Below are 21,331 nucleotides of genomic sequence, written 5' to 3'. Positions count from 1 at the left end.
TATCTTGGCTTGTTCTTAGGCAGATACTTTTTCTTTTTGCATTCTTTTTTATAAAAAATTATTTTCCGGGACTTCCCTGGTGGCACAGTGGTTAAGACTCCACGCTCCCAGTGCAGGGGGCCCAGGTTCGATCCCTGTTTGGGGAACTAGATCCCACCCGCATGCCACAACTGAGAGTTTGCATGACACAACTAAGGAGCCAGCGAGCCGCAACTAAGGAGCCCTCCTGCTGCAACTGAGACCCAGTGCAACTAAATAAATAAATAAATATTTTTAAAAAATTATTTTCCGTTATGGTTTATCACAGGATGTTGAATGTAGTTCCCTGTGCTATGCAGTAGGACCTTGTTCTCTCTGTTTTATTCGTTTTCTTTTTTCTTTTGTCATACCCAGTTACATGGAGATTTTTTTGCCCGTTTGGAAGTCTGGTATCTTCTGCCAGAGTTCAGTAGATGTTCTGTGAGAATCCTTGCACATGTCAATTTTTTTTTTTTGGCCGTACGGCATGTGGGATCCTAGTTCCCCGACCAGGGATGGAACCCATGCCCCCTGCAGTGGAAGCGCGGAGTCTTAACCACTGGACCACATGGGAAGTCCCTGTAGATGTTTTTTTGTTTGTTTTTTGCGGTACTTGGGCCTCTCACTGTTGTGGCCTCTCCCGTTGTGGAGCACAGGCTCCGGATGCGCAGGCTCAGCGGCCACGGCTCACGGGCCCAGCCGCTCCGCGGCATGTGGGATCTTCCCAGACTGGGGCACGAACCCGTGTCCCCTGCATCGGCAGGCGGACTCTCAACCACTGCGCCACCAGGGAAGGCCCTTTGCCCATTTTTGAATTGGGTTTGTTGTTGAGTTGTAGGAATTCTTTATAATCTGGATATTAATACCTTATCAGATATATTATTTACAAATACTTTTGATTTGGGTTTTAGTTGCTCTCTGGGCACCATGTGCGAAACGGATTTTTGGGAGGCGGGGCAGGCGAGGAGAGACCTCATTGGGGAGGGTACTCCAGGTGAGAGAGGAGGGGGTGTGGCCTTAGGGATGGGGAGAGTGGATGAATGCTGAGTGCCATCAAGATCTTCAACAAGGTCCCTCTCTGGAGCTCAGGTCAGAGGCACAGGAGGCAGGTCAGAGGCCTGAGAGATGGAACTGATGGAGGTGGGAGTCCCCACCTGACCCCTCTCCCCGCCCCGCCAAGTCCCTGCTGTTGGGGTAAAGAGACCAGCTACCTGGAGAAGAAAGGCAAGGGGGGAGGGGGACAGGGGTAAGAGCCGGTTACAAGTAGCACCCTTGGCAGACGATGGCTCAGGATTTAGCTGTACCCCAAGCACTCTACCTCAGCACTGCACACAGGGAATGGGGGACCCCACCCACAAGATCTTCAAAGATAAGGGGCCCTATAAAAGCCACCCAGGCAGCCAACACAGAGCCTAGCACAAGTCCCCAATAAATGTGGGCTCTGTTCATTTTCATGGCTTCACTTATCTTAGGGGTCCCTCGTTATCACCCCCCAAATCTCTTATTTGCCCCCCAGGAGTGTTGGGATCTCGCTCTAACTGTGCGAAGCCCTGCCTAGAAGTCCACCCATTGTTGTTGCCTCCTCGAAATGTTGCCTTGAAATCCCACCCTATCCCTTCAAGGAAAGTGTCTGATTATCCCCCGTTAACTTCCTCTCTGGGAACAGAACACCCCCCCTTCACCTAAGTTCAACAGGAAGGAGGTGTCTCACCACCTCCACCCCCTCCCCCCTCCCCCCTCCAGGCTTTCCTGTGCTAAAAACAAAGGAAGAAGACTGCATTAGCACTTCCTGTGGGTTCATGGGGGGGGGGCCGGGGGTGTGGGGAGGGGCGGTGACTGAGGTCTACCCTACCTGAGACTCCCTGGAGACTGGCCAGCGCCCTCCACCTCCCTGGGCCCCCCACTCTGGAGCCCTGGGGCTGCACAATATTCCCCTGCCCCTCCCTAGGCCTGGGCAAGGTGTAGCCCCTGGACTTCTGCATTCTTAACTGCGGTGGCTGTACTTCCTTCCCCTGGGTGACCCGCCTGCTCTCCAGTGCCCAGCGCCTCATTAAGGCAACTTCCTCCTACAGGCTGGCCACCATGATGCCCTCAGGGCCGCTGCCCAGGGCCTGCTGGACTTCGTTCATCTCTCTGCTTCTAGTCTGCTGTCTGCTGCCCCCAGGTGAGGCCCGGCAAGCTGGGGGGGGCTGGAGTTGCGGGATTGGTGGCGGAGGGGAAGGAGAACAGAGCGCCTCACACCCTGCTGCCCGGGCTGTGCCAATAACACTTCTTAAACTCAGATCGGCCAGGGGGCTCCCCAGTGTCCTCGGGAGAAAGTGGTGGCCTCTTAACACAGCCTTCAGGGCTCCCGGAGAGACACAGTCCCTGCATTTGACTTGTTCTTCTCCCTCTGCACGACACACCCACACACACACACAAGCACGCATGCATGCATGCATTCCCTCCCTGGTCCATCTGGACCCTCAACCTCTGCGTATGCTCTTCAGTCTGCCAGGATCACTCTTCCCTTTCACTTGGCTAACGCCTCCTTGACACTTTAAAACTGACCATAGTGGTCCCCTCCTCCAGGAAGCCTTCCCTGACTCACTTCCTCCTAGAGGCTTGATCAGGGCTTCCCCTGGCCTCCCTCCCAGCTCTCCTTGGTTCCTGATCCATCATCTGTCTTCCTCACTAAACTGAAGCACCATGAAGGCAGAGACCATCATATCTCGGCAAGAGGAAGTTTTGAATGGTGGAGCCTGCAAATGGGTGGGTTGGGGGGCACTGGAACCCCCAGGAGAGCTTCCTTCTGTTCCCCCAGGTACCCAAGGGCAGGAGTTGCAGCTGCGAGTGGAGCCGCAGAACCCAGTGGTGCCTGCCGGAGAGTCCCTCTTGGTAAATTGCAGTACAGATTGCCCCAGCGCTGGACCCATCTTCCTGGAGACGTCCCTACTCAAGGAGTCGGTGGGCCGTGGCCTGGGCTGGGCAGCCTTCCAACTCAGCAATGTGACTGGTGACACCCAGCTCCTCTGCTCTGGCTTCTGCAATGGCTCCCAGATGATAGGCTTCTCTAACATCACAGTGTACCGTGAGTGGCTGTGCCTGGAGGTGGAGCTGGCTTCGGGCAGCAGTGGGGCTAGATAACCAATGGTGCAGGGGAGCGGGGCGGGCATGAGGGCCCTGAGTTTGCAGGAATGGACCTGGGCTCTGACCCAGAGCTTGGACCTGAATGTGTGTGTGTGGGTGTGTGTGATAGAGACAGAGACAGAGAGATGCATCTCGACCACATGCCAGGGCAGCAGTTGTGAATTAATTTATTTGGGTCCCAATAAGCATTTTAAATATATCTGAGGAATTCCCTGGCGGTCCAGTGGTTAAGATTCCATGCTTTCACTGCCAAGGGCCTGAATTCAATCCCTGGTCAGGGAACTAAGATCCCACAAGCCAGGCAGTGTGGCCAAAAAAAAAAACCAACAACAAAACAATAGACTAGAAAGTAGCAGAGTACATCAGTCATGGTGCTTACTGTTTTGTGAAGCCACAGAAAAGTGTAGTGTACATGTGTAACTGTGCGTATGCTCCTGTGTGCACCAGTGTCTGTATTCGTGTTTGTGTACCTATGTGTGTGTCTGTGAGCTTCTGTATCTGTCATTATCTCTGTGAGACCGTGTGAGCGTACTTGTGTGTCTGTATATGTGTCTGTCTGTATGTTTGTGTGTGCCTGTGTGTACGTGTCTCTGGATTTGTGTATATCTCTATGTGTGAATATCTATATATGTCTGTATGTCGGTATCTGTGTATCTCTGTGTGTGAGCAAGTGTGGATGTCTGTGTCAGTACGTGTCTGTATATGTCTTTGTGCGTATTTCTGTTGTAACATGTACATCTGCGTGTGTATATGTTTGCCTATGTGTGTATCTGGGTGTCCCCATCTGTGTGACCGTAAGATGCTTCTGTCCAGTGCTGTGCAAGAGCCTGTTGGTCCTGGCTCATGAGAGTCCATGGTGCTCGTCTCTTCCCAGCTCACTGAGTGGCTGATTTCAAGCTACTCAATGTGTCACACTGAGTAGCTTGAAATCAGCCAAAGTATTTACACCACAGAAATTGGCAAATGCTCCATGTTGGGGCTCCCCCACCTCACCCCAGAGAGCCCAGGCATAATCAGCATTGGCCAGCATACCACTGTCCCTCAACCAGAGGTTAAGATGGGGGCCTCCTTGTTAAATATTCTAAAATTACAGTTAGATGTTAAATATTTTTCCATAGCGGCCAGTCCGTAGGCCTGTGTGTGACAGCTTGAGATCCAGGCTTGAGAGATGCTCCCCCAAAGGAGGCCCAGGGTTTGGTATGTGTGCCTGTGAGGGCCACTGCAGCTGCAGCTGGGAGAGGACCCAGCCTGGGGCTGTTGAGTCCCCAAGGACTGTGCAGAGCACCCTCAGAGGCTGCCCTAGGCCTTGAGCAGCTGGGACTGATTGGGGAGGGCTAGACCAAGCTCTGGGAAAGGCCAAGACCAGAGTCCAGGCCAGAAGCTGGGAGGAGGGGTCAGGGGAGTTTCTAGACCTGATATCAAGGAGGCAGGTAGACACACAGGTCTGGAGTTTGGGAAAACCCCCGTCTAACCCTGGCTCTGCCCTTTCCTGGCTGTGCATCCTTGGGCAGATCACCTCATCCTCACCTCTCTAGGCCTCAGTTTCTCTATTCATAAAAGGGAAGAATAATAGAAGAGATTTCACTTGGTTGCTGTGTGAATGAAGGTGGATGACATCTGGAAAGTCTAAGGAAAACTCAAAATAAACAGGAAATTTTATGATTACTATTAACATCATAAGTGGCCATAAACTTTAGTCCCCTTCCTTCCTTCCCCCCCCCCCACTTAATGGTGAGGTCCTTGGGAACAGAAAATCTGACTTTTATTTCAGTGCCTGGCAAGGTGTCCGACAAAACAGGAAATAATAATCATGATGCTAATGATAATAGCAAACACTTATACTAGCACATTTCTAAGCCCTGGAGGTTTATTAACTCAAAGTTCACACTTCTGCACTGGGCCACCCTTGACTCCTCGCCACTCCCTAGTGTGGAGGCTGCCAGGCTGGCTGCTAAGTTCTACTCTCCCCTTCATACCCCCCACGCAGGGTTCCCGGAACGCGTGGAGCTGGCCCCCCTGCCCCACTGGCAGCCCGTGGGCGAGAACCTCATCCTGCGTTGCATGGTGTCCGGCGGGGCCCCCCGGGACCACCTCACCGTGGTGCTGCTTCGTGGGGAGGAGGAGCTGGGCCGTCAGCCAGCGGGAGACGGGGAGCCTGCCGAGGTCACGGTCACGGTGCTGGCGAGCAGAGATGACCATGGCGCCAATTTCTCTTGCCGCACGGAGCTGGACCTGCGGTCCCAAGGGCTGGGACTGTTCCAGAACAGCTCGGCCCCCAGGAAGCTCCGAACCTTTGGTGAGGGAAGGGACTGCAGACGGTGGGTGATGAGCGGAGCCAGAGTAAGGGTGCCCTGGCGGCGGGATTCCTGAAAAGGGGGTGGCCTGGACCTCAAGGGCTTTTGGGAAAACATGCCTTTAGCGACGGGTAGCCTCATATGGGAGGCTTGCAGCCATAGGACCTTTGGAGAAGGCTGTGTGTGTCCTGGGAAGGGGGTGACCCAGGCCGCAAGGTATCCTGGGAAAGAAGGACCCTGGTTTGTGGGGATGAGTGTCATGGGAAAAGGGGCCTCCACGGCTGTGAGACCTCCTGCCGCTCACTCCCACCCTTCTTTCAAGCCATGCCCATGACGCCCCCGCGCCTCGTTGTCCCCCGGTTCTCGGAGGTGGAAACGTCGTGGCCCGTTGACTGCACCCTGGATGGGCTCTTCCCAGCATCGGAGGCCCAGGTGCAACTGGCGCTGGGGGACCAGATGCTGAATGCCACAGTCGTGAGCCACGGTGACACACTCACGGCCACAGCCACAGCGAAAGCAGAGCAGGAGAGCACTCAGGAGATTGTCTGCAACGTGACCTTGGGGGGCGAGAGCCGCGAGACCCGGGAGAACTTGAAGGCCTATAGTAAGAGGGGGCGGAGCCAAAATAACTCAGGAGGCAAGGGGCGGGGCCTCCATAGCCCAAGGGGGCGTGGCATCGGGCGGAGACTAAACTGGAGAGGAGCGGGACCTAAGTGACTCGAGAAGAAGAGCCTGAGCGCCCCAAACTGGGCGTGGGCTGCAGAGTAGATGAAGGCGTAGCCTGGATACTCCGAGGGGAAGGAGGCGGGTGGGGGCGGGGCTTGACCTAAGGGAGGTGTGTGGTCATGAAACTCCTGGGCAATGCTCCGCCTTTAGGCTTCCAGGGGCCCAACCTGACCCTGAGAGAACCTAACGCCACCGAGGGGACCACAGTAACTGTGACTTGCGCGGCCGGACCCCGAGTCCGGGTCACGCTGGACGGAGTTCCAGCCGCGGCACCGGGACAGCCTGCCCACCTTCAGCTAAACGCCACTGCGAAGGACGACAGGCGCACCTTCTTCTGCAATGCCACCCTCGAGGTGCATGGGGTGATCTTGCACCGTAACAGGAGCGTCCAGTTGCGTGTCCTGTGTGCGTAGGTCATTCTGACCTTTAATCCCTTGCTTCCTTGATTTGGGAAGACTTGTCTCTCCCTTGTCCCATTGTGCCTCGGGTGTGTCGGGTGTATCTAATCATTTGGTGGTCCCACAGACGGCCCCAAGATTGACCGAGCTAAATGTCCCCAGCGCTTGACGTGGAAAGACAGGACTATGCATATCCTGCAGTGCCAGGCCCGGGGCAACCCAAACCCCAAACTACAGTGTCTGCAGGAAGCCTCCAAGTTCAAGGTGCCCGTCGGCATCCCATTCCTCGTCAGGTTAAACTACAGTGGCACTTACAATTGCCAAGCGACAAGCTCACGGGGCACGGACGTTCTGACAGTGATGATGGACGTTCAGGGTGAGCCTAGGCGGGGCGTATTTATTCTAGACGGGCAAGCTTAGGAGGGGCCGAGACGCGTGTATTTATTCCTCGCTTTTCTGCACAGGTCGGAACCCCATCGCCATCACCATTGTCCTGGGGGTGTTAACGATCTTGGGCCTGGTGATCCTCGTTGCGGCCTCAGTGTACGTCTTTGGGGTGCAGAAGCGGCGTGACATCTACCACGTGAGGCAAAGCAGCACCCGGTTGCCCCTCGCGCCTCAACAGCCCGACGAGGCTGTGGCAGTGGAGTTATCCTGAGCATCAGAGTGCCATGATACTGGGCAAAGTGCCGTGATACTGGGCAAAGACGACGGAGGTTTGGCTGCATCCCCGAATTCCGCACTAATAAAGGCTTTAAAATCTGCACACTGTGGCTTGCCATCCCACTGCTCCGCGCGTCCTTTGAGTGACACCTTGATAGCGGAAAAGGGCGGAGCCTGTAGCGCCCAGACGCGGCTTGAACTCTGAGAGGCGGGCGGGGCCTTATCCAATGGGCTGAGGGGTCGGGAAGGAGGCGGGGATTCTCTCGGCCAATCGGCGGACGCGCCCTCGTTGCCGCTCTATGCCGCTCCGCCTCGGCTCGCTGGTCCCAGAAGGCGCCGGGTTTCCCAAGATGGCGGCCGACGTGTCCGTTACTCACCGGCCCCCGCTGAGCCCGGAGGCTGGGGCCGAGGTTGAAGCTGGTGATGTCGCGGAGCGCCGGGCGCCTGAAGAAGAACTGCCGCCGCTAGATCCAGAGGAGATCCGGAAACGCCTGGAACACACCGAGCGCCAGTTCCGTAACCGCCGCAAGATACTGATCCGCGGCCTCCCGGGGGACGTGACCAACCAGGTGTGGGGGGGTGCCCTGTGGGAGCGTGGCGGGAAATACCACCGTGCGCGTGCGCGGGGGGAACCGGGCGACACCAACGCTCTGGCGGGGGGCGTAGGCTGAGTCCAAGCGCGGGATCCACGCGGGGTCGGGAGAGACCAAGAGCGGGATGTGGGGGGTCGGAGATGGAGGATGAAACCAACTTGGTTGAGGGGACGTTGTTAGGGACGACCACAGGCTTGGACGAAACCAAGTGATTGAAGGGGGCGGGGAATGGAAGGGGGCGGGCAGCTTTGGCCACGTTGGGGGATTGTGAATGGGCAGCCAGATTGGGACTGTGGAAACCGGGACGCCAGTTTCTTCCTGCTCTACCATGGAGTGGTGGGACTTCATATCCATAAGTTTCATGGTTGACTAGACTATGCCTTTTCCTAGCAAGCGTTTATTAACTCCTTTTAGAGGTAGATCCGGAAGTTATAGCAGCTTCTGGGGTCTTTTTTCCCCAAAAGCCTCGGGATTAATTTGGAAAAATGGAGTCTCCTCCTGTCCCCATGCCACAGACCTGCAGAAAAGGGGGGGGGTGTTGTTCCACGTAGCCCCCCCTTGGCTGATCTGGCCAAGGGTGCTCTTCTGTTGGGGCCAAATGGGGCAGGACTTCCCAGTGCTCTTTGAACCCAGGAAGATTGCATCTGGTCTGCCCTGCCCATCAGCGATGGAATGGGTTCTTTGTTCCTGCTGTGGAGAATCTCTGGTCTCTGGCCCACCAACACACCTGCCATTGGCTCTCTCTGCCCATGGGTGGTCACATGGCTGGTGGGGCCCTAGGAGTGTTGGGAGGAGTGTGACTTGGGGACAGACCTGGGGCAGGCACCCCTAAGCATAGTCTGGTTTGTTTCTAGAGTCAGCCATCCTCCTAGTGCCCACACCATCTCTCAGCTGGGAACACGCTGTCTCTCCTGCAGGGTGCACAGTGTGTCTGGCACAAGCAGACCCCAGAGCCTCGCCTCCATAGCTGGCTTTCAAGAAGGCAGCCCTGCCAGTAGGAGGGAATGGGGAGGCACGTGAAGCCACACAATGTGGGCTTATTAAGTACACAGGGTCCCCAGTCAGGTACCCATGGGTGGCATACCCACTGCTGCCCTGACCAACTGCATGACCTGTGACAATTTTCTTCACCTTTCTGAGCCTCAGTTTCCACATGTACAAAATGGATTTGTTAATACTTGATTTGCAAGGTTGTTGGAAAGAGTCAGTCTTGAAAGCCGAGGTTCAGATGGGTTAAACAACTTCCCTGTGGGTGTACGCAGAGCTGGGACTTGAACTCAGACACACCTGACTCTCTAATAAGAGAGTGTTTTGTTGGTTAAAAGCATGGGATCTGCAGCTAACCTCTGAATCCCAGCTCTGCCAGGTATGGCCTCAATGGCCTTGGGCAAGTAGATGCTCTGAGACTCAGTTTCCTCCTTTGTAAAATAGGGATGGTAATTGACCTGCCCTCATAGCTGGTCCATGTGAAGGTGGCACTGGGTTGCTCCCTTCAGCCTTCGGTGATTCCCTGTCCTTTGGCTTCTGTCTCCACAGGAGGTGCACGACCTGCTCGGCGACTATGAGCTCAAGTATTGCTTTGTGGACAAATACAAAGGGACAGGTTTGTGGGACTGCGGGGTGGGCTAGGGGCAGGGGATGACAGCCCCTGAAGCTGGGAGAATCTTGGCCCAGTGTCTCATGAACTTCAGGCCCAACATTCAGCAGTGATGGAAGGGATGTGGACCAGAAGGAAGCCAAGAGAATGGAGGGGCACCAGTTGTTCTGGAGGACTTGCAGGAGAAGATCAGACAGGCGTGGGTGACTGGCCGGCCGGGGGGATGGCTTGGGAATGGGTACCCAGTGCCCAGGTATCTGCTGGGTAGCCTGGAAGAGGAACATCAAGGATGCCCCACGATGGGCGCCCAAGATGAGGGACAGATTGGGGCAACAGTCTGTCCTGCGCTGGACCTAGGGTACATCTTTGCCGAAATGGCAGCCTCCCTCTGGCCTCTCTGCCTCCACGATTTTACTCCCCTGCTTGCCTTCCCCCAGACCGCCAGCTCTGATGTGACTGCAAATCTGATCATACCTGGTCCTAACCCTGATCATTCTTCTCTCTTCTCAAAACCTGTCTGAGGCTCCTCCTGATACTACCTTGCAAGGATGTGCCTCAGCCTCATCGTCTCCTCAGGTTCCTAAGGTTCCAGGCTGTTCCCTCTGTCACTGTTCTTAGCTGTCTCCTCTTCCATCCAGCTGGCGTCAGGCAGCTCCTCACAATGCCCTGAGCGCACCCCCCCCCCCGCCCCATCATAGCACCAACCACCCTAGGCTGTCGCTGCCAGCCCACTCACCTGCCTCCTGCGCGTGGTGGTCAGTTCTGTGAGAGCGGGGACAGGTCTTGTCAGCCTTGGCCCCCTACATGGGAGGCTCTCCGTGGGTGTCTGTGCCCACAAGGCTTTGGGCCAGAAGTTAAACCAGCCAGGGCCTTTGCCTGTGAACTATAGTATGGTTGAGAAGGAACTGAGGACTGGTGAGCCCTCGAGACCTAGCTGGTGGGCCGGAGTAGTGCTTAAGGTCTTGGGCCCTGGAGGCAAATGGACCCGGGTTCTAGTCCTGGTCTGTCCTCACTCTGTGGCCATAGGCAAGTGATTTACCCTCCTCAGCTTTGGTTTTCTCACCAGCAAATTGGACATGACCTGTTGGAGTTGGCCGTGAAGCCAAACGTATTAAAACACCTGAAAAACTGTGGGTGCCTGGGAGCCGGCCTGCCTGGGTTCAAGTCCAGGCACTTGGGCAGGGCACTGCTCTGGGCCCATTTCATTGCTGGAAAATTAGTGTTTGTGAGGAGTAAGTTATTCCCATTTGACAGACGAGGAAATAGACCTCAAAGCCACTCAGGGGCTAGAGTTGAAACCCAGGCTCCAGTGACCACATGCTTAACCACTACCCTGTGTGTCACCCGAGTTACACGTGTAGTTCTTAGGATGGGGCCAGGCTCCCAGTAGGTGAGCGTCACCGTGGGTTGCAAGGAGGTGCTGACTGTTGTTGCTCAAGGCTGGTGACTGTTCCATTCAGGTGCTGCCTGCGATGTCCTGGCTGTTCGGTGTTCTGAGGTCACATGTGGTTTGGAGGGAGGTCGGTGCGGGCGACCATGGGGTGGAGGGGCAGGCCCTCGGGGGCCCCACTGACCCACACTCCCTCCCGCTGCAGCTTTCGTGACCCTGCTGAACGGGGAGCAGGCCGAGGCCGCCATCAGCGCCTTCCACCAGAGCCGCCTGCGGGAGCGCGAGCTGTCGGTGCAGCTGCAGCCCACGGACGCCCTGCTGTGCGTGGCCAACCTGCCCCCCAGCCTCACGCAGCAGCAGTTCGAGGAGCTGGTGCGGCCCTTTGGCAGCCTGGAGCGCTGCTTCCTGGTCTACAGCGAGCGCACCGGCCACTCCAAGGGCTATGGCTTCGCCGAGTACATGAAGAAGGACTCGGCCGCCCGCGCCAAGTCGGACCTGCTGGGCAAGCCGCTGGGCCCACGCACCCTCTACGTGCACTGGACAGACGCCGGGCAGCTGACGCCCTCCCTGCTCCACTCCCGCTGCCTCTGTGTCGACCACCTGCCCCCTGGCTTCAGTGATGTGGATGCCCTGCGCCGGGCGCTCTCGGCCGTCCACATACCCACCTTCTGCCAGGTGAGCCCTGTGCCCAGTGCGGGGATCTCGGGGAGCAGATGCGAAGCCCAGAGCACCTCAGAGAGGCTCTTTGAGTCACCTGCTCTCTCCAGTCTCCTGGGTCCCATTTCAGTAAGGCAGCAGCGATGCCACTTTGAAGGGGCTTCTTGTTAGAAAGGCCACATGGTGCAGTGCGTGACGGCCCACCGAGGAGCCAGGTGGCTGGGCTTCAGATCCCCGCACACCCTCTGGCGACTTGCTTAACCTCCCCACTGTAAAATGTAGGCGAGGCTACCTTTGTTAAAAAAAAAAAAAAAATGGCTGTGAGGCCTGCTCACCCTGTGTTCACATCCACTTCTGCGCTCACGCCTCCTGGGTCCCAGGCCCCGGGCCCAGCATCAAGGAGGCTACTCTGGAGGAGCCCACAGTCCATTTAAGCCTTGAGGTCAGGAAGTTGGACGTGGCCAGATCCCAGCCCTGCTCTGTGGCAAGTCACTCACTCTCTGAGTCTTGGTTTCCCTCCTCCATAAGAAGGGGTTCAATACTCATGCATTGGTTTAGCAAAACAATCCCTGGTTCATTCTGGTCTCACTTTTTGGGCCCTTCTGTGAGGGTGTCTAGCCCCATGACAGGCGCGGTGGGGCGAGAATAGGCCAGACCCAGCTCTTGGAGAGCTTCCAGGTGGTCGTGCCCACAGACCCCCAGGGTGGACATTCCTTCAGCACTCACTGGGCTTACCTGCAACCCCTCCATCCTGTAACAGCCTGGAGAGGCAGGTGTCATCCGCTTCTTCAGGTGGGGACACTGAGGCATGGAGAGGTCAGTTGACATGCCCCAGGACATACAGCCAGGGTGTGGCAGAGCCAGCATTGGAACCCCAGGCCACCCTGGAGGAGGCTGGTACTGGGCTCAGACCCCAGCTCTGTGGCCTTGGGTGTTGGTGCTGGGGAATTGGCGTTGGTAGGAGCCCCTCTCTTTGCTCACTGCTGCCTCTGCCGTGCACCTACTGTGTGCCAGGCCCTGGATGGGACTCAGGACACAGATGACATATACATATAGCTTAGCAGCCACCTCTTCTCGTGTGGAGATTGTAGGGCTGTGGCCAACTACAGGTTCTCTCTCTGGGCCTTGCTTTCCCCATCTCAAAATGGGTCTGGCCATGCTCTGTGACTAGGTTATTGCAAACGGCTACTCACGCATTCCTCCACTTAGGCATTCACCAGATGTCTGTTGAGCACCTGCTGAGTCCCAGGCCTTGAGGAGACCGCCTCCGAGGAGCCCAGTCATGCTGGGCATCCTGGTTGAACGGTCAGGATGCTCATCCTGATTGAACGGTCCCCTATTTAGGAACCTTGTGGCCTTGATTGCTCTTTGACCCCTTTCTCTATTTGTCTGATGAGACGAGCGTGACTGTGAGAAGAAGCACATCCAGGCCTTGGTGCTGGGCCTGGCCAGGGGTGAAGGTGAAGTGCTCTCTAGAGGTGGGCTGAAGGCCTGAGCCTGCTCTGCCTGGGCACTCAGAGTGGGCACTGGGCCCACGCCCACAGCCTCCCCGCCCCTGCTGAGCACACTGTTGAATCCCCACTGCTACCCTGCCAGGTGGGTCTAGTGGCTGGGCCCATCTTACAGATGAGGAAACTGAGGGCCATGGACGGGCACGTGCAGTGGCTTCCGCAGGCTGGCCTGCCAGTAAGCGGTGGGCTGGGAGCCAAGATCAGGCAGCTGACCCTGGGGCCCCCGCTCTCAACTGGGTGCCCCCGCCTCCCACAACGGGAGTTTGCTGCCCATGTGGGGGGTGTTTTATTTTTGACATAATCAAGAGAAGATCATGAAGGAAAGCCCACAGCAACTCAGTGCAGTTCACTTTGCCAGTTATCCACAGGCCAACTGACGTATCTTTTTATATATGTATATATAATTTTTATTTATGTATTTACTGCCGTGCAGCATGTGGGATCCTAGTTCCCTGACCAGGGATCGAATCCATGCCCCCTGGAGAGGAAGCATGGAGCCGCAACTGCTGGACCACAGGGAAGTCCCTGTGTATCTTAATTGCTTCATTTTATTGCAGAGTTGCTTAAAAATGTTTGAATGCTATGGATATGTATAAAGCAGGTGTCCCAAGACCCTGGGGTGTTATAAAAAGCCTTTTCAACTTGATTCGTTTCTATGAATGGGCAGTCCAGGCCCATTTCAAAATTTAGCATGTCCACAAGGGCCCTGCAGTGAAGACTCCCTCCTGGCTCCGCAGGGTCTTTTCCTACAACCCCTTCTCAGAGCAGTTTGTGTGTGTCCTTCCAGTGAGATTTTATTATGCATTTCAAATGGATATGTATATATGCTCCTGCATTCCCCTTTTCTTGACTCAAATATTGCCATGCCTGCATTGGTTTGACTTTATCTTGGGCGTCTTTCCATGTTCAGAAATGAGAGCTTTCTCATTTCTCCTGTAGCTGCGCCATATTCCATTTTATGGACTCTGTGCTATGTCCTACTGGCGGGCAGTGCGTTGCCCCAAAGCACACTGCAGTCATCTGTGCGGCATTCTGGACCTAAGAGGAACAGCACTGGTTCTCAGGACAGCCATTGCCGCGCCAAGGTGCCCAGTCCTGTTGAGGGCTTCTGCCTGGCCTTGTCTGACCCCAGCTCCAGCTCTGTGGCCTGGGCAAGGGACTGCCCCTCTCTGAGCCTCAGTTACTTCACCTGCAAAGTGGGAGTGCTGAAATAGCGCCCGTGGCACCTGGCCCAAGGGCGCGCAGGGCCCAGCTGAGTGCTCTCACAGTATCTGCTCGCCCTGGGACAGCCCCGGCCCACAATTCCAGCGCCTACAACACCCTGAAAACCAAGAGTTTTGTTCCGACTTGGGCAGGCTCACTGGGCAGCAAAGCCTGAGTTGAACTGACGTGGGGTCGTCTGTGGCCTTTGTCTTTGCATCTTGCTGCCGGGCTATTCACAAGCTTGATTTCCAGGGCGCCTCAGAACCCACTGCGGGTGACTGATACATAATACAGGGTGTGTGCGGCACCCTCCTTTCTCATCTCCCAAACAGCCTCAATCCTGGAACATATCTGGCCCCAGGGTCTGGAGAGGGGGCTGTGGGCCGGAAGTATCAAATGACTGCATCAAGGGGGGTGAAGGGGCCTCTCTGGCCTGCTCGTGACCACATCCCTGTTCCCGCCACTCACTGGCTGTGTGACTCCACCCTCCGGCCCAGCACCACCAGCCTCAAACCCAAGCTTGGTGGCCATCTGCCTCACCACCAGGCTGTGTGCCCTTCCCAGCCCCACCTGCATCCTCGGCCTGAGGTCTGTGGCAGGGCTGCACTTCCGAGCCACCTGCTTCTTCTGCTGGCCCCTCCTCTTTGAGCCCTGCAGCATGTGCTCGGGAATCCCAGGCAAAGTCCCAAAGTGGCACTGGAGCAAGGCCTGGGGGAGTTGACCCATATGGAGTGGGTCATGGCTCTGCCCTCCCACCAACAGTATGACCTTGGGCACGCTGACCTCTCTGAGCCTCAGTTGCCCCCTCTGAAAAATGGGCAGAATGTAGCATCCTGGGGCCATTCAGAAGATTCGATGAGCTAACGCTGAAACCAGGCACAGGACAGTGCAGGGCCCCGAGTCCATCCTCTCTGGGGGTCACTGTCATCAGGATCCTCATCTGGTCACCGTTGTCACTTCACATGATGGTGGTCACTGCCACCCAGGTGCTTATGACTGCCTCTGCCCCCACCCCCCAGCTGGCGTATGGCCAGGACGGGCAGCTGAAGGGCTTCGCCGTGCTGGAGTACGAGACGGCGGAGATGGCTGAAGAGGCACAGCAGCGGGCAGACGGCCTGGCCCTGGGGGGCAGCCACCTGCGCGTCTCCTTCTGCGCCCCTGGGCCCCCTGGCCGCAGCATGCTGGCTGCACTCATTGCTGCCCAGGCCACGGTGAGCGTGTGCCAGAGGGAGGGTGCCCCAGAGGGTGGAGATGGGGGAGCCAGGGGACCAGGCGGGCACCCTCTGTGGCCAGGCAGGACCCTGAGCTGCTCCTCTGTTCCTTTCTGCAGGCCCTCAATCGGGGCAAAGGGCTCCTGCCCGAGCCCAGCATCCTGCAGCTGCTCAGCAACCTGGGGCCCTCCGCTTCCCTCCAGCTGCTGCTCAACCCCCTGCTCCACGGCGGCGCAGGTGGCAAGCAGGGTAAGGCAAGCAGGGGCCAAGCGCTCTCAGAACCGGGCACCTCCTGCAACCGTTCCCACCCGAGCTTCCAGTGACATGAGCCCATGCGCAGGGGCTGGGATGAGAGTGATGCTGCCCCGAGGGAGCTGGTGCCCTGAGCCCCTTGCAGGGGAGGCAGTGTGGTGGAGGGAGGGACTGTCCCCTTCTGGGGGGACTCATCTCCCAGGCCCTTTTCTTTGGTTGTCAGTTGCCCTCTGGCAGCTTCAGTTTCCTGCTCTCCACAGGCCTGGGTCTGTGTTTAATTGATGGGGAGGTTCCACCCGGGGCCCACCTCCCATTTTCTGGGTCTCCCCATAGGCCTCCTGGGCGCACCCCCGGCCATGCCGCTGCTCAACGGGCCCGCCCTGTCCACAGCGCTGCTGCATCTCGCCCTGCAGACCCAGAGTCAGAAGGTAACGGCCGGCCGTGGGCCACGGGCTCCCTCCTCACTCACATCCCGCAGCCCCTCGTCATTCCGTTTCCAACACCACTTGTACCCACCAACGGGTGGTTCACCATCAGCGGGGCTGTGGACCATCAGACTGTGGCCCTGGGGCCCATTATGGGCCCCGGCCTGTCGCAGGTGCTCAGGACTCAGGAAGTGACTCAGTCAAAGCTGAGGCTGCACAGGGGAGTAGAGGGGCCTCTCATCCCCACCCCCTCAACACACACACACACACACACTCACTCACTCACTTTCTCTCTCACTGCCCTGTGTGGTTTGATTCACTGGGGCCAAGTCAGTGGTGCAGATGTGTCTGATGGTAACTGACAGAAGGTAAGGTTGTGTGTGGGCTTGGGCTGTGTGTGGCTAAGAGTGACTGAATCCACATGTGGCTGTCACACGCCATGTGCCTGAAGTCGACGTGGTGGTGTGCGTGTTAAGACGCTGTGCTTCCGTAATAATCAGCAAGCGGGCTGGGTGTGAGATGGTGGGTGCCAAAGAAGGACTGTCACAGTGTAGATATTTCACAGTAATTGACAGTGTGGGTGACAGGCTCTGATCCGCTGCGCATGGTCCGTGTTCCCTGGGTCTCCCCAGCACCTTGGGCAAGCCCTGGCATGCAGGAGGCCTCGGTCACCATCGGCTGGGTGGGTGATGCCCAGGCTATCACAGACATTGGGAGATACCCGGTGTGTCTGCCTGTGATTGGCTGTGGGCTGGAGTCTCGGTGTGCTGGGCATTGTGACCCACTGCCCTCGTCTCCAGCTGATTGTGCTCTGTCCCTAGAAACCCGGGATCCTGGGAGACTCTCCCCTAGGCACCCTCCAGTCTGGGGCCCAGCCGGCCAGCCCCCTCCTCGGGGAGCTGTCTGCAGGTAATGCAGACCCTGCTCCTTCCCATCTCTGTGGGCCCCACCCCACTTCCCCTTCCTGGGCCCCTTTCCTCACTGGGCGTGGTAAATTCCCAGCTGTGCAGCTTTGGGCAAGTGACCTAACCCCTCTGGGTCTCAGTGTCCTCGCCTGTCAGTTGAGTGTGTGGGTGCGCACCTCCCTGGGGAGCCATGAACATCTGGGAGTTGATGCACTTTGAGGGCCCTGCTCAGTGTCCAGCACATAGTTGCCCCCCGGCTGCTAGCCCTGGTCCAGGCGGAGGCTGTAGGACCCTGGGAGGAGGTGGCCTGTGTGGTCGGGCTGCTGACATCCTCCTCCTCTCTGTAGGAGGGGGCCTGCCCCCGGAGCTGCCGTCCCGGCGAGGGAAGCCACCACCCCTGCTGCCGCCACTGCTTGGCCCCTCTGGGGGTGACCGGGAACCCATGGGCCTGGGTCCCCCAGCACCCCAACTCACTCCACCCCCTGCTCCTGTGGGGCTTCGAGGCACTGGTCTCAGAGGCCTGCAGAAGGACAGTGGGCCTTTGCCAACGGCCACTGGGGTAAGGCCCTGCCTGCACCCAGCACCATTGCAGCCCCCTGCCTTGCGAGGGCCCCCCTGCCAGGGGCCCTCGTGAACCCGGCCCTCCTGCCACAGGTCTCGCTGCTGGGGGAGCCTCCCAAGGACTTCCGGATCCCCCTGAATCCCTACCTGAACCTACACAGCCTGCTCCCAGCCAGCAATCTGGCGGGTAAGGAGGCCCGGGGCTGGGGAGGCGCTGGGAGAAGCCGCCGCCCAGCTGAGGCCCCCCTGCCTAACCCCCCAGCCCCTGGAGGTGGTGGCAGCAGCAAAGCTTTCCAGCTCAAGTCCCGCCTGCTCAGCCCCCTCACCAGCGCCCGCCTGCCCCCCGATCCAGGGCTGCCCGACAGCTATGGCTTCGACTACCCCTCAGTAAGTACCTGGCCGCCCTGGGGGCAGCCCTCCCAAAGGCCGGCTGCTGTGGCCCTTTGTCCCTTGGGAGCAAGTCACTCTCCAAACCGACATTTCTCTAGTACTGATTGTGACAGGCCAAGCGTTAGGGAGACAGCGGGGAACGTGCTGGACACAGTCCCTGCCCTTAAGTCTCTTGTCTGTTTGTCTCGGTGCATCATCAAACCCTGCTTCCTGTCAGTCAGTTTTTCTCTCCCGAGAGGCCTGCAGCCACACTTCTGCTTCTCCTTAGAGACAGGGCTCAGCCTCCGCTCTGTCTCTCTGTCCTTCTCCCCCTCCTCCCCTCTGTGATTCATGTCTCTGTCCCTGGAGAGCTGCTCTTTCTATGATTCCGACTTCCTCTAGGCCAGACGTTGCAGGCTGGCCACCTGTGTTGTGTTTGGCCCACAGTGGGTTTTTTAAAAAATAACCGAAACAAATGCCAGTGCCAACATAAAAAAACCACAGGAGTTCACACAACCTGGATGCCCTGCTTGCCTTGAGAACTCCAAAGCCCTGGCTCCATTGGGGCCACACACTCTCACAGCCCTCTGGGGTCCAGGTACAGTCACCCCCCTGGGACTGGGTACCTATTCTGTCTCATTGCCCCACCCTGCTGGCTGAGTTTGCCCCCATACACTAGAGTTTGCCCTCTCCTGGAGGGGGCTGACTTCCCCGGTGACAGCTGTGCCGTGGAATTGAATCAAGGGTGAGGTTGGTTACAGACCCCAACCCAACGTGCTTCTCCCACTTTCATTCAGGATGTGGGACCTCGGCGGCTCTTCTCCCACCCACGGGAGCCAACCCTCGGGCCTCATGGACTCAGCCGACACAAAGTAAGAGCTGCCCTGTCCATCCTACCTCCTGGGTGTATCAGTTAGCTTTTGCTGCATAACAAGCAATTCCACCATTTTGTGACTTAGAACAGCAAATATTTTATTATTTTTTCACCATTCTGTGGGGTGGTGGGTGGGCAGTTCTTTGCAGTCACCTGGCAGTTCAGCTGGGGCTCAGCAGTCCATGGTGGCTTCCTTCATATAACTGGCAGTCAGTAGGCTGGGGAAGAGCCTCGGCTATAGTGATTTATCTGCTCCACATGGAGCTCATCCTCCAGCAGGCCCCCCTGTGCTCATGCATGTGGTTCCCTGGAGGAGGGTTCCCCAGAGGAGGAAGGGAGGGCAGGCCCCTCTGCTGGCATTGTCACACCACTGTCGTATTGTCCAAAGCCCAGAGTTGTTTGGGGGACAGAAGGGGTGATACTGCAATGATCCGTCTTACTCAGCCAGCCCCCTTTCTGCAGATGTCCCCCCCACCCAGTGGCTTTGGCGAGCGGGGTGGCGGAGGTGGCAGTGGGCCCCTCTCCCACTTCTATTCGGGCTCACCCACTTCCTACTTCACCAGCGGCCTGCAGGCTGGCCTCAAGCAGAGCCACCTTAACAAGGTGAGGAGCCTCCCTGACTGAGCACAGGTCCCCAGGGACAGCCAGGATGCATGGGGCCCTGTGACCTTCAGCGCCAAGGCCAGGGTGGTGGCAGGGGTCAGTTTTGCTCAGGGCCGAGCTGAAACAAGCCATTCTCCCTGAGCCTGTGTGTCTTGTACCCAGTATTGCCCAGGCTTCTTGGCCTCTCACTTCCTCCCCCGGCAGTCCAGGGTGTGGGTGGTATAGCCTCAATCCACAGATGAAGAAACTGAGGCCCAGAGAGATGAAGTAATCTGACCCCAGTCTCATAGCTAGTAAGTGGCAGCAGCAAGATTTGAACCTGAAACCCTTGCCTCTGCTCTGGGGGCTGCTTGCTTTCCCATCCCACATCTCTCCCATTTCTCCCAGGCGGTCGGCTCCTCCCCACTGGGCTCTGGAGAAGGGCTTCTGGGCCTCGGCCCTGGGCCCAATGGCCACAGCCACTTGCTGAAGGTACGGGCGAGGGGTGGGGACACTCGGCTGGGGAGTGGTGGCCCCTGGGTGGCCCCTGACCCGCCACCCCTTCCCCTCTGTCTCCAGACCCCACTGGGTGGCCAGAAACGCAGCTTCGCCCACCTGCTGCCCTCACCCGAGCCTAGCCCAGAAGGCAGCTATGTGGGCCAGCACTCCCAGGGCCTTGGAGGCCACTACGCAGATTCCTACCTGAAGCGCAAGAGGATTTTCTAAGGGGCCAGTGCTGGAGATGCTCAAGGGCCTGCACCAAATCGCTTTTGGGTTTTCTGGTGTTTTGTCTTGTGTTATTTTTCTTTTTTTTTTTTTCTTTTCGGTAATAGAAAAATTTCTGAAAGACTTTGCTGACCAACCAGCAGGAGCCCAAGGAATGTAGGGGCGTCTGGGAGCCACTCTGCACCTCTGGCCTGCTCTCAGTGTGGAAACCCTGCAGCCTTAAGAGGGAGAGGCCATGGCCTGCTCTCTCTCCCCACCCCTGTGTCCGCCTGTGTTCGTCTCTCTGGGAGTTCTCTCCTGCCTCGTCGCTCCTGTATCTTGGCCTTTCGAGTGCCTTGGAGGTTTCCCTGACCTCCCGTGAGGATCAGAGACTGTCCCCCTTTTTTAACTTTGACAGCTGACTTTGGTTTCCTTTTCTAATTTTTATTATTTTTTAAACAATCCAGGACGACCCCCAGCTCTGATTCCTTCAAGGCCCAGCGTGTCTGGGCCTCCATTCCACACTTTTCGGTTTGAGATGGCTCAGCCCTTTTTTCTGTTTCCCACAACTGCTGCAGGCATGGCTGTCTCCTGCCCCTGCCTGCCCTCTCTGAGCTGTACTCCAGGTCCGGGTCCCCCGCCCCCTACCACAGCCCCCTCGCCTTCTGATGCCTTAAAAGCCAGGCTCCAGGCCCCAGGCCCCGCTGGCCAGAGCCTCTCAGATGCTGAGCTCCGGAAGCTTGACTCAGGACCAAATGGCTCTGGCCTGGGGATTGGGCCCCTCTACCCGCAGTCCCCCATCGTGGGGACAGTAGAAGGCCAAAGCCTTGGTCTTGGCAAACCAGTCCCACCAGCCCTCCTGCTCGGGCTTAGGTGCAGGGATGGGCTTTCTCTGCCAGCTTAAATTGGTCCCCCTGCTGTCTGTCTGTCAGGCATTGTGCATCTCACTGAGCCTCTGCTGTCTCCTCCATGTTGAAGATGAGCTCTGCCTCTTCATCCCCAGGCCAGATCACCCGGAGCTGGCCTCCCTTTGGCCCAGTGTTAGAAAATTCAACAACATGCCAATAAGCTCTGCCCCTGCCTACCAGCAGGACATGTCAGCCTGAGGTGATCCTGGGCCCTGGTCCTGGCCGGCTGGGCCACCAGCTTCCCTCCCCTGACTCTGGGGGTCCACATCCACTCCGGGCCGGGGGGGTGTCCTCTCCCCAGTCTTCTCACACAGACCTTTGCTGAATTAAAGTTTGTAAGTAAATGGTTTTAAAGAAAGC

General features: G+C 57.5%; 2 protein-coding genes across 6 annotated transcripts; both read left to right on the top strand.

Annotated features, from left to right (window-relative positions):
• Positions 1–1,874: 1,874 nt before the first annotated feature.
• ICAM3 (intercellular adhesion molecule 3) lies at positions 1,875–7,331 on the top strand. Of its 3 annotated transcripts, XM_033401053.1 has the most exons (8): positions 1,959–1,977; positions 2,091–2,182; positions 2,822–3,088; positions 5,135–5,443; positions 5,764–6,045; positions 6,318–6,572; positions 6,693–6,941; positions 7,030–7,331. In XM_033401053.1, exons 2-8 carry the CDS (start codon positions 2,101–2,103, stop codon positions 7,221–7,223), a joined length of 1,638 nt encoding a protein of 545 aa, XP_033256944.1. In that variant the 5' UTR covers positions 1,959–1,977; positions 2,091–2,100; the 3' UTR covers positions 7,224–7,331. The 3 variants fall into 3 exon arrangements, with proteins under 3 accessions (XP_012391229.1, XP_033256943.1, XP_033256944.1); XM_033401052.2 differs by having other exon boundaries at positions 1,886–2,182; XM_012535775.3 differs by lacking the exon at positions 6,693–6,941 and having other exon boundaries at positions 1,875–2,182.
• Positions 7,332–7,377: 46 nt separating this feature from the next.
• On the top strand, positions 7,378–21,329 carry RAVER1 (ribonucleoprotein, PTB binding 1). Of its 3 annotated transcripts, XM_004277355.4 has the most exons (14): positions 7,378–7,797; positions 9,358–9,424; positions 11,014–11,483; positions 15,199–15,390; positions 15,510–15,639; positions 15,976–16,070; positions 16,889–16,976; positions 17,320–17,531; positions 17,627–17,720; positions 17,796–17,920; positions 18,700–18,774; positions 19,239–19,379; positions 19,767–19,850; positions 19,938–21,329. In XM_004277355.4, the coding sequence occupies exons 1-14, from the start codon at positions 7,528–7,530 to the stop codon at positions 20,082–20,084; spliced, it is 2,190 nt and encodes a 729-aa protein (XP_004277403.2). In that variant the 5' UTR covers positions 7,378–7,527; the 3' UTR covers positions 20,085–21,329. The 3 variants fall into 3 exon arrangements, 2 of the variants coding, with proteins under 2 accessions (XP_004277403.2, XP_004277402.3); XR_007476238.1 differs by lacking the exon at positions 17,796–17,920 and having other exon boundaries at positions 19,938–19,992; XM_004277354.3 differs by having other exon boundaries at positions 17,627–17,920.
• Positions 21,330–21,331: the final 2 nt, after the last annotated feature.

Source organism: Orcinus orca, chromosome 3, assembly GCF_937001465.1.
Source record: "Orcinus orca chromosome 3, mOrcOrc1.1, whole genome shotgun sequence".
Lineage (NCBI taxonomy): Eukaryota > Metazoa > Chordata > Mammalia > Artiodactyla > Delphinidae > Orcinus > Orcinus orca.
The sequence above is the reverse complement of the archived record's forward strand: the minus strand, read 5'-3'. Positions and strand labels throughout refer to the sequence as shown.